General features: G+C 42.5%; 1 protein-coding gene across 23 annotated transcripts in view; it reads right to left on the bottom strand.

Moving 5' to 3' along the window:
• Positions 1 to 12,353, bottom strand: part of LOC123999380 (phosphatidylinositol-binding clathrin assembly protein-like) — a 54,651-nt gene that overhangs the window by 8,036 nt on the left and 34,262 nt on the right. For 5 of the 23 annotated variants that reach the window (XM_046305096.1, XM_046305098.1, XM_046305097.1 and 2 more), the window contains 12 exons: positions 9,800 to 9,885; positions 9,050 to 9,173; positions 8,647 to 8,783; positions 6,629 to 6,729; positions 4,897 to 5,043; positions 4,234 to 4,317; positions 3,815 to 3,895; positions 3,498 to 3,590; positions 1,828 to 1,947; positions 1,602 to 1,632; positions 1,383 to 1,482; positions 1,032 to 1,055 (listed from right to left, as the gene is read on the bottom strand). In XM_046305096.1, coding sequence (XP_046161052.1) covers positions 1,032 to 1,055; positions 1,383 to 1,482; positions 1,602 to 1,632; positions 1,828 to 1,947; positions 3,498 to 3,590; positions 3,815 to 3,895; positions 4,234 to 4,317; positions 4,897 to 5,043; positions 6,629 to 6,729; positions 8,647 to 8,783; positions 9,050 to 9,173; positions 9,800 to 9,885 — 1,128 coding nt within the window. Of the gene's footprint in view, positions 1 to 1,031; positions 1,056 to 1,382; positions 1,483 to 1,597; positions 1,633 to 1,827; positions 1,948 to 3,497; positions 3,591 to 3,814; positions 3,896 to 4,233; positions 4,318 to 4,896; positions 5,044 to 6,628; positions 6,730 to 8,646; positions 8,784 to 9,049; positions 9,174 to 9,799; positions 9,886 to 12,353 lie in introns of those variants that run through there. The other 18 variants (XM_046305101.1, XM_046305107.1, XM_046305099.1 and 15 more) reach the window with 17 other exon arrangements.

The raw sequence follows: 12,353 nt of genomic DNA, 5'->3' as shown, positions 1-12,353 counted from the left end.
CCTTGACAGTATCAATAGACAAAAGATACCATGGTCTTTTGGCATACTTCTATAACAGTTTTCACTTGATAATTGCGGACTAGGCTTTTGTTGTTGTAAGAATGCTTATTTAACATTCTTATGGAAATAATAATAAATAAATATATATATATATATAATAATAATTGCCATTTAGCAGACGCTTTTATCCAAAGCGACTTACAGTCATGTGTGCATACATTCTACGTATGTGTGGTCCCGGGAATCGAACCCACTACCCTGGCGTTACAAGCGCCATGCTCTACCAACTGAGCTACAGAAGGACCACACCATACCTACTCACAAACCATGGAAACCTTTTTGGAAACCCTTCAGTCATGAGCTTGGAGAACAGTCTTAATAATGACATTTGAAAGGGTTGTGAACAGGCGAGATCAGCTTATGGAAACAGATCTAGCTAACTTTTACAGAGTTAGTGTGGTCTAGTGGTTACACCACCACCCTCAAAACATACAAGGGCACACAGTAGCAAAAGGGGTGTTCCTATTGTAGAAATTCAGATAGTAGGGTGAAACATTTTGGAACTAAAACAGGTTGTCATGTTATGACTGTCGTGGTGTCACAACAGTTATGTCCTTATTATACAGGTAGTATGTGACCCTTAATGCAGGCTCAGAGTAATGTGTGACCAGAAGTTAAACAAAGGATTATAAAAAATTAAATGAATAATACATTTAAAAATGTACAGTAGGTGTAACAACGGTCCATATGGACATATTCTTAGTCTAGAGACATGTCGTTAGACCTAGTATAAACCAGCCTTTGGAGAACAAAGGGTTGATGTGAGGAGGAGAGGTCAGTCATGACAGATCATGCTGTGGCATCGGTGTTAGATTGAGGTCAGCAGGTCGCAAGGCGCCCGCAGGGCGGGTGATGAGTGACCCTGGCCTCTTGGCCCACAAGTCAGAGACAAGACGTGAATGTGTGGGGTTAATACCAGGCATGCCAGCTTTGGTAAAAGTGCAGGAAACGGTACGACCATTGAAACTTACGTATTGCGGGAAATGCATTCCGTTCTGTATTTTTTCCCCAGGAGAACAATTATACAATGCAGCAGACATTTGAGACAGAGATTAGAAAATATTGAAACAAAAAATACAAGTTCAGTTTACACAGAAAAAAAAAAAAAAAAAACTCTAAAAGGCATATGATCCGTATGCACCAGGAACTTAAACCAAGCAGCGTTTGGGCGTTTGGGTTGGATAAACAATTCCAAAAGCAGATGAGGAAATGACAAATTTCCTTTCATAAATCGTATAATTTATATTGATCACCGCAATCGATTTTTGTGATCAGAACTTTGAAAACTATAGATAATTAAGACTTCTAGTGAACAAACTTACCATCGTGGCAGGGTTCCATGTGGTAGAGGGAGCAGTCTTTGGTTGCCAATTGTTTCCACCCGTCAACTTCTTCTCACCAGGCTGACTCCAATGAATATCACTAAATAAAAAATGGAAATGTTAATTATTTTTAATTTAACTGCCATATCAGTATTGGGGGGATTTAAAAAAAAAAAAGTTTTTAAATTGATTCCGGTTTAGTTAACATAGCATTCTTACTTTTTTGCCACGCCATTGCCAATTCCCAAGTCTGAAAAGGAAAGAGAATGCATTGACAGTTGAGTGCATAGAGCCACTGATTTGACAATGTCCAACAGAGCTGGCACGTGACACTTCAACTGGAAGCTGGTCTGCTAAAAATGTTGAGTATTCATCAACAGCATATGCAGTTGACCATTACAGTAAAGTAGGAGAAAGGCCTAAGGAGCACGTTAATGATACATACTGCCGACAAGGTTGGCCAAGGACGAGTCCAGGTCGTCGGATACCAGCTTCCCAGGCTGCTGCCCGCTGGGGATTTGCCCCTGGCCGGGCAAGGAGGCCACTGTGGGTTTGAGGATGCCACCTAAAACATTGTTTTAAAAGAAAAGGGGGCAGGGTGGGAGGGAGTGACAAAGCAGGTAGTAAAGGAACGCCAGACGACACACAACAATGACACACAACACCAAAGACGAGACAGGTAAGAGGAAATGGTTAACGTGAGCGAAATGGGAAGAAGGTGTCGCTTGAGAAAATGACATTTCTGGCGGTCCAGGACTAAGGAGTGTTGTAGTCAACTCACTCACCCAGTCATGCATGTGCCATGCAAAAGCCAAGGCCCAAAGTGTGTGTTCACCCAATGGACAAGGGAGAGAAACAAAAAACAACAGTGAGGTCGTGAGCGAAACGCCCCAAAAACCACACATTACATACGTGTGCATTCTCCTCTCTTCACTGACACTTTATTGAGCTGACATATGTTCCCATCGGTGACGTGCTTATGACTTCATAGGCACAACTACTCAGGGGCAGTAGTCTATATTAAGAGATTGATATAGTCCCAACACTAATATCCTAAGCTCTTCCATTTTCCTTAAAGATCATGCAAGATTAGACAATGTGAAAGGAATAAAATGACTAGATGGACTTCAGGAATACTACACACAAAAAAAAACATGCATTTTACATCCTATGATGTATCATGGAATGTTTTTGCTTTCCATAAAGTGCTTTATCTTGAAAACATGAGAAAAAAAAGTGGGGGGATTTTATTAACAATAGAAAAATTGACAAAGTACTAAAATATGTTTCTTGAATGTAGTATTCTTTTAAAGAGACACTTTAAAGGAATACTATGCTAAATGCATCATACAGGCTGCATTTTGAAAGTTGATTGCAAAACATTCTGGGACTATATCAACAACGGGATAATGAAACAAATACCAAAACAGTTTTTGGGTAGTTTTCCTTTTAAGTGTTATGTTACAGTGTGATGCTGAGGAAAGCACTACCCGGAGTCTTTGGGTTCTATTCATGACAAACTGCCATGTTGCAGGCCCCAGCAGTGAAAGAGTTCAAGAAGTGTTCGTTAATGAAGCTCAAAGGCAACAGAGCAGACCTGAAACCCACCATAACTCGAATGACAGACAGGTAACTGAAAATACTGCATATGAATCCCTGAGGGAAGTCTGTGCTTTCCCATCCCCCAAAATGTACAAATAAGAAAATGAATGCTTCTTTTGGAACACTTCAAAGCAAATCATTCATGCCCATATTTCATGGTGGTACATTTTCTCAATCATTGACCAAGCACTCGCTGCAAGTATATTGAAGTCATTTCCAAAACATCCAATCCCCAAGCACTGCGATGGCCCATGAGGTGAGTTGCCCCCAGTGGGCAGCAGAGGATGTGGTGCCCATGGGAGAAGCATTATGTTGCCCCTAGACACTGTTCTAAGTTCAGGTTTGTGATTCCCCTCTTATGGTTAAGGTTAGAATTAGGAGAGGGTAAGCTGATCCTAGAGATGTGCCGAAGGGTAACTTATGTGAAGCGACGGAACACTTCAAAGCAAATAATTTCATGCTCATATTTCATGGTGGTAAATTGGGAGAGGTAGGGGGATATGTGAACTTTACCAGCAGAGTCAACGTTGTTGCCAAACACAGAGTCAAAGTCGACATTAAGGCCTCTGGCGGTCTGAGGCTGCGGGGTGGGAGAAGCTGAGAACCCTGGGTCAGAGGAAACAGAGGGTTAGGGGCTGATATTAGTTGAGGCATTAATCAAGCCATGAAGCTTTCTGGTGTAAAATGGAAGTAATTTATTTCACTTGTTCTTCAGCCATCTTGCAGAAACCCTTCTTGTCTATTCAAATCTATTCTGTACACCCATGTTCACTATTCAGACCAGAGATAAGACAAGGAGACAGTAGGAATGGCAAGCCCCAGGTACTTACCTCCAAATAGACCAGCTACAGCAGGGGGCTCAGATTGAAAGAGAGGGGTGGTAGGGTAAGATGCTGGCCCACAGAAGGAGTCTGACACACAAGAGGCAAGCAGGAAGGATGGACAACAAAGAGAGGCCGTTTTAGAAGGCACGTTGAGAAACAAGATAAGAAAAGAAAAACGACAAATGAGAAGTATAGCTCCAGAAAAGTGCACAAGATGGTCAAAATGGCTAAATAAAATCTAGCAGAGCAGTTTGTGAAAAGGAAGGAATTCTTAAAAGCTTAAACACAAAACCCTAGTACTCAAACAAAACAGCAATCTGGAAAGCAGCTACACCAGAGAAAACATGACCCCGGGGTAGGTTCAGGATCCTATTTTTCCGTGGTTTCCAGAAAACATTGGTCAGTTGGGTTCCCCATCATAGTACCTGAGATAAACTGCTCTATCCGCACTGTGTGCTCATGATCAGATGCAATGGAGGTGCTCGAATCAATAAAGGGATTGTAATGATCTGGAGAATCAAAAATAAAATACAAATTCAAGCAACAATGCGATTGGTTTCCTTATCACTTAAAAAAAAGAGGCAAAAACAAATGACAGAAGTCTTATGTTACATTATATACATTATGAGGAAACAGAGTCAGCGGCATTCCAAAATATCCTGTGTTATCACAGCACACAGTCAAACAAAAACTAATAATATACTGTCGCACCAAGTGTTTTAGGTAGTGGTGCTAGAAATTGACAAAGACCACACGGTCAAAATGCAGCATCTTTTTCAAAATAAAAGTGCACCATATACTTAAAACCTTGTTGGTGCGGTCATTTATGGGAAACGCTATCACCTTTCCTTATTTGGAATACCAAAGACCAACAACGACCCAGATAAGCACCCGATTCTGAAAAAAACATTGGTAGCTCCAGCACATCTAACTACAACATCATATACCCCATGTAAATACAAATCACACACACTCACAGCTTGAGGTGTAAAAACAAGGACAAAGAGGGCAGAATGGTGCATCCAGGCTGAATACGACAAATGGGGACATTTGACAACACCCCATAGAGAAAGAAATATGTTGTTTACCACCAAACATTTCATGACTGGGTGTCCTAGAACTAACACCTTCGGAAGAGTCGACAGGTAGATGGACAGCATCAACAACAGGATGTGATAGGAAAGGGTTAAAGTTTGGAATGGAGTCATCGACAGCTTCTGTAGAAGTGAAAGGATCTACACAGGCAAAGGGAACAAACAGAAGAAGAGAACCGGGAGGTATTAGTAGAGGACGATGAGTCAGGTCAAACGAAGCATGCAGAAACACAACACAGGGTGCGGCAAAACATAAAACCCACACCAGAATTCTTCATGAACTGAGTTCTTATTAAAAAAACTCAACGCATCATTGCAAGGAAACAAAACAGCCTCATTGTCACCCAGTCACAATAATTGTATCTAAGCTATAGTAAGCAATATTTGACATGAAGCCGGTTCTTCTATCACATGCATCTAACCCCATAATATGTTTACACCAAAGGCCATATACTAAATTTGTGCACCAGTCCAAAATGTTCACTTCTTCACATGAAACAAACAGAGCCTTAAAAAAGGGATACTTCAGAATTTTGGCAATGATTCCCTTTATCTAATTCCCTAAAGTAACATGAACTTGTGGATACCATTTGTATGTCTACGTGTTCAGAATAAAAGGAAGTTTAGTACGTTCACGAGCCAATGCTAACTAGCGATAGCACAATGACTGGAATAAAACATAAAATAACGTTTTAGTTGAGGGACACTAAACTTGTTGTATTTGTAAGTGAAAAGGCTAACACAGGTTAGTTTGTATCTAATCATTTCAACCTTATTATTTACTTTCCATTTGACACAAGACCCTGAATTCCAAAGCACACAAAACATTACAGGGCACTCAAGATAAAGGTGCCTCTTAATTTGCCACCTCTGTCATGAAGTTTAACTACCAATCCCATGAATGGACAGAAGGTGTCATAGCAATCAGATGGGGTAGTAAATTAACAACATGAATATGTGCACAGTCAAGCCGGAGTTGCTGACAGTTTGCCTAGCAAACTACCCAACTGTGATTTAACTATTGGTTGACTTTAGCTGATATTGAGAAGTCTCACCACCCAAATGTTATTTTACCCCTATTTTCACCCCAATTTCTATCTAGTCTCATTTCTGCAACTCCTAAACGGGATCGTGAGGCAAAGGTCGAGTCACGCATCCGCCAAAAAGCGCTTCTTAACACCCGCCTGCTTAACCCAGAAGCACCAATGTGTCGGAAGAAACACCATTCTACTGACGACAGAGGTCAGCCTGCAGGCACACGGCCCACCACAAGGAGTCGCTAGAGTGCGGTGAGCGGAGTGAAGCCCCCCTGGCCAAACCCTCACCTAACCATGAAGACGCTGGGCCAAATTGTGTGCCGCCCTATGGGACTCCCGATCACGGCCGGCTGTAATACAGCCCGGGATCGCACCCGGGTCTGTAGTGACACCTGTAATCTAGTGCCTTAGACTGCTGCGCCACTCAGGAGGCCTCACCACCCAATTCAAGTTCCCCAATAGCCTTCAGGAGTTAGGTCAAATACACAAGGAATATCCCCCACCAGCAAACTGAGTTAATAAGTCGTTTAAGTAAGCACGAGCTTGCTTGAACATGTATGACTATGACACATGTACAGGCCTATCACATTAGTTTACACAGAGGAATACAATGAAAGTGTGTATATGTACAGTATGCTTGTCAATAAGGGGTGTGAAACAGGTGTTCATGGTGTGATGGGAGCTTTCACCTCCCCATGTGTTAGCTGTCGGCAGGCCAGTGGAGATGGGCAGTGCCTGCTGCTGAAACACAGGCTGCAAGTCCAGCAGGTCGCTCGCCGCCTTGGAAGTGCTTGAGTGGAGAGGAAGAGAAGTGTAAAACAAAGATTCAGTCTCCCAAAAAGCTAAATCCCCAACTCTACCGTAGCCTATTCAAAAGGTTTTCATAACGCTCAAGGTAGAAGTTGAATTTAGCAGATGGGGGGGGGGGGCTTTCTAGCTATCCCTTACTCCTACCCCTCAACTACAATTTTTTTTTTTTTAAACAATCCCAAACATTTCAATTACACACATTGAAGACAAACATTGCAGTCTTGTTTGAGCAGTCGAGCAGGTGAAACAGTAGTCTCTGAAAGTCACATGCAATCAATAACCTTTGAACAGCCAGAGGCGCTCCTTGAACAGCTACCCTGATCTGACTCGAACATGGGAATGCAATACATTCTAGAGGTGCAGTTAAGCAACAAGCACCCTTGCCATCCACCTTAATGTTGGAGACACAATTATATTATTATAAATGCTTACATTTTATGTATGAGATTATTTTTTAGAAGTACATTGACATTGGCATCGATTTCTTTAGGTGGGGAAAGGCAGTGTGTAAGAATAGATGGGCAGGCCTATTAATAGCAATGGAGTGTTTGGCTATATGGTAACATGGCACCGACTGTCTTGTCTGGCTTCTCTTGGAATAGGCCCTGAACTACTGAGCAGTGGCTTGCTAGTGTGGAATGAGGTTTGCCCAGTCTAAATTCAACAACCTCAACCACAAGGCTATTATTAATGCCCCACTCAAAGATCTGAAATAACTGGATGGGTAAACAAATGTAAACATAATGTGCATCCCAAATGGCACCCTATTTCCTATATGGCTCTGGTCAACAGTAGTGTACTTTAGGGAATAGGATGCCTTTTGGGACTACCCATAAACTCCACAAGGAGTTGTGATCATATCAGTGCCTGGACACTACGCATGTAATCTAGTTTTTTTGGCCAACACCGCCACTTCTACATTAATGTGCACTGAAAATAATGGAATTACAATAGTAGACCCGGGTACATAAAACCACACAGAAAAATAAGGAAACCGCAACAGTGTCTTAACAGGGCGTTGGGCCACCACAAGCCAGAACAGCTTCACTGCGCCTTGGCATAGATCCTACAAATGTCTGGAACTCCATTGGAGGGATGCAACACCATTCTTCCATGAGAAGTTCCATAATGTTTTGTTGATGGTGGTGGAAAACGCTGTCTCAAGCACCGCTCCAGAATCTCAGATAAGAATTAAATTGGGTTGAGATCTGGTGACGGACAACCATGGCATATGGCCAAACTATTCAGTGACCATTTGTGCCCCGTGGATGGGGGCATTGTCATCCTATGGGGGCATAGCCATGGTAGCCAATATAATGGCCTCCCCAGCATTTTTATGCATGACCCTAAGCACAATGGGATGTTAATTGCAGAAGCACCCGCTTTCAATATACTTGGTTGGTATCCCTCATTTACTCAAGTGCTTCCATTCATATAGGCGGTTTCCTGTTTATAAAAAGTACTTAGGCCAGCCAGCATGGCATCTATGATGGAGTGGAAGTATATTTTAAATAAAGAAACATAACTGTGAGGGGTTAGGCTGTTTATTGATAAATGACAGTGCTACCAACCTTTATGTACGAGTTGGCATCAAAGCAATGGCACCAAACTCCTCATTATTTTGCTCAGCACAAGTTTTATTAGCTGGCCGAGTAACGAGTTTGTCAATATGAACTACTAACATTTCTCAGTCTATGAAACTTCACAGCATTTTGCTAGACAGATCCGACAGCTGTTTGAGTATCAGCCTCTGCCTTCACTACTCTGCCATGTTGCCTGCTTAGTGACACTCCTCGCTCCATCAGTTACACTGGGAAGACACCGGTGTTGGGTCAGAAGGGAGGAGGCAGTCGGGCATAGATATGGGTAAGGGCTAGGATAGAAAGGGTGCCCTCACCTGTTTGCAAAGCTGGGCGTGGAGAGGAGGTCGATGGCCGGTGCTGTGTTGATGGTCCCACCGTCCATTGACACAGGGGAGGCAGCCGTGGTGGCAGAGGAAGAAGGCCCCTTCTGGAGTTCCTTCAGACGCTGCTCCTAAGTGGACCGGGACAAATTCAATAAAACCCAACACCAGGCCTACCTACTAGCCAGATCAAATTAAAATACAAGCTCTGAAAATGTAATTTAACTTAATTTGTTACTGGGGAGTCACTGGAATCATCAGCCAATGACTAATGACCTCAGGAGACCAACTTAGGAGCTAAAAAAAAAATATATCACAAAACACTGAAAAGCCAGAACAGATTAAACCCAGTAGGGTAATATGCAGAGTGAACAAGGGCACTAGAAGAAAAATGTACCTTTAGCGCTTTTAGGCGAGCCTGCTCTTCCTCCAGAGCTGCCTGTTTCTCCCTCTCGTCCACTTTGGTGAAAGATATGCCCGTGTTGGCCAAAGAGGAGACAGCATTGGAGAGTGTGCTAGCCCTTGAGGGACAGAAAAAGTGGGAGAGACCGGGGTCAGCAGGGGGGGGACTGTTAACAGGCAATTGTCAAAAGTGCTGTGCTGGCAGAAGAAGAGCTCTACAAGCTCAGTAAAATAAAGTGGTGCATATTTTTACAACTGCACTTCGATAGATGGCTACAATAGTAGCAGCAGATTGGCATAAAATAAAGGATTTCTGCTTGAGGGATAATTCAATTTTATAATACACTTCTCCCATTCTAAACAGAAAACCTGTATGAGCACTGATGGTCAGTGCACATAATTATAGTGCATTCAAAGAAACAAGAAGGAAACAAAAATCAAATGCCCCTGATATTAGTCACAGACAAGTCTAACAATGTAGGACTTGCATAAATTGAAGATAAAAACACTGCAACTGTAGCTCCCGGAGCATTTGTCAATATTTAAGGAAACTGGCAAAACACAGAAAGGAAAAGCATACATTGGACCACAGTAACAAAACATATCGTTGGGATTGCTGCCCACCAACAAACACTTCAGCTCCAACTCACACCCACTTGCTAAATTTGGTGCCTGAGCAAACAGGCTTTGTCTAACTGGACTGCATTGGACTGGCAAGTGAGCAAAGGGAAGGGAAAAGGACTACCTGCTGGCTGCTGTGGAATCTTTCACCTTCTTCCCTTCTAAAGAAGCCAAATGCTGCTCCAAGGCATCTAAGAGGCTACTGGGGGCCTATTATAATGGAAAGACACAGTGAGTTCAAATTTCAGGAAAAAAATATATCACAACCGGGTAACAGCAGAAGGAAACAGTAAGGATGCTCAGCTATTTCACAACGCACACGAAGAGAACGTACTAGGCTTACAAACACAGAAAGAGTGAGATAGATACTTACACAAACTGTAATCTGAAGATGGAAAATTAAGGAAAGATACAGAATATGAAGGTGATAATTGTCAGAGATAATAAAATAGGTTTTGGGAGAAAGGTACCAACTAACTATAGGAATTTTAAAAAATCCAAAACAGTAAAATACAAAGCACAAAATGAGGGACCTTGTAAAATACTGCTGGTCTTGGTAAAGCACCATCTAAACATGTTCGTAAAAACAATGTTAAACATATTATTCTAAGATTAGATAAGCGAGAGAAACCGGTATCTGCCAAAATAAAGGAAACCCTTGAGTAAGTGATGTATACAAAGTATATTGAAAGCAGGTGTTTCCACATGTTTGGTTCCAGAGTTAATTAACCAATTGACAGTCCATCATGTAGAAAAATGCCCAGTGACTCATTTTGGCTAGAAGATATCTCAGTGACGTGGTCTCAAAAGGAACATATTGGGGGGGGGGGGGGGGACAGGCTCAAGTAAACAGTACAAATCTGATAAAATATGACATTTTATATGAATCATTTCCTATTCAACAAAACTGTATGAAATTATTTTTTTTATATATAGTATACAATAACTAAGATGTCGCCTTCCTTATAACTAGTAAAATACATTTGTACATTTAAAATGTTGGAGATTTATATTTTCTACAGGGTCTCTCGATCTAAACATCTGCCCACATCGCTGTGAAAGTCAGAGCTCTAGCTTGGCTTCCTGAACTCGCCTTTCATCTTTTATTAATCTTGTCCATCTATGACAAAATGTTTGTTTCAAATCTATGAGTCTATGATGTGATCTTCCTGTCTGGGTTGGCACCCCCTTGGGTTGTGCCGTGGCAGAGATCTTTGTGGGCTATACTCGGCCTTGTCTGCATAGTTATGTCTGTAATTTGTTGAAGCTCAGTAATTTGTTGAAGCTATTTTGGCAGCAATTACAGCCTCGAGTCTTTGGTATGACACTACAAGCTTGGCACACCTGTATTTGGAGAGTTTCTCCCTTTCTTCTCTGTAGATCCTCAAGATCTGTCAGGTTGGATGGGGAGCGTCGCTGCACAGCTATTTTCAGGTCTCTCCAGAGATGTTAGATTGGGTTCAAGTCAGTGCTCTGGCTAGGCCACTCTAGGACATTCAGAGACTTGTGCCGAAGCCACTCCTGCGTTGTCTGGTCTGTGTGCTTAGGGTCGTTGTCTTGTTGGAAGGTGAACCTTTGACCCCAGTCTGAGGTCCTGAGCAGATTTTAATTGAGGATCTCTGAACTTCCCTCTGCTCATCTTCGCCTTGATCCTGACTAGTCCCTCTGTCCCGGTCACTGAAACACATCCCCACAGCACGATGCTGCCACCACCATGCTTCACCATAGGGATGGTACGAGGTTTGCTCCAGACACTACGCTTGGAATTCAGGCCAAAGAATTCAATCTTGGTTTGATCAGACCAGAGAATCTTGTTTCTCATGGTCTGAGAGTCTTTAGGCACCTTTGGGCAAACTCCATGTGCCTTTTACTGAGTGGCATCAGTCTGGCCACTCTACCATAAAGGCCTGATTGGTGGAGTGCTGCAATGATAGAGGAACCTTCCAGAAGGACAACTAGCTACACAGAGGAACTCTAGAGCTGTGTCAGAGTGTTCGGGTTCTTGGTCACATCCCTGACCAAGGCCTCCCCAGAATGCCGTTTGTCTGGGCAGCCAGCTCTAGGAAGAGTCTTGGTGGTTCAAAACTTCTTCCATTTAAGAATTATGGAGGCCAATGTGTTTTTTGGGACCTTCAACGCTGCAGAAATGTTTTGGTACCCTTCCCCAGATCTGTGCCTCGACACAATCCGGTCTCTGGGCTCTACGAACAGTTCCTTTGACCTCATGGGTTGGTTTTTGCTCTGACATGCACTGTCAACTGTGGGTCCTTGGAAAGGCACACACACCGGGCTATACAAATCATGTCCAATCAATTGAATTTACCACAGGTGGATTCCAATCAAGTTGAAGAAACAGCAAGGATGATCAATGGAAATAGGATGCACCTGAGCTCAATTTAAGTCTCATAGCAAAAGGTCTGAATACTACGCAAATAAGGTTGTTTATTTAATAAATTTTCAAAAATGTCTTAACCTGTTTCTGCTTTCATTATGGGATATTGTGTGTAGATTGCTGAGGATGTTTTTATTTAATCTATTTTAGAAGGCTGTAACGTAACTACATTTGGAAAAAGTCAAGGGGTCTGAATGCTTTCCAAACGGAAATGGTCGGAACCGGTACCAGAACCAAGGAGGTGTGGGGTCTTGGATTACTGTCCTCGTGGTTACCAGAAATCGAC

Source organism: Oncorhynchus gorbuscha, linkage group LG16, assembly GCF_021184085.1.
Source record: "Oncorhynchus gorbuscha isolate QuinsamMale2020 ecotype Even-year linkage group LG16, OgorEven_v1.0, whole genome shotgun sequence".
Classification (NCBI taxonomy): Eukaryota; Metazoa; Chordata; class Actinopteri; order Salmoniformes; family Salmonidae; genus Oncorhynchus; species Oncorhynchus gorbuscha.
Note: the sequence above shows the minus strand (reverse complement) of the source record. Positions and strands in the feature narration are given on the sequence as shown.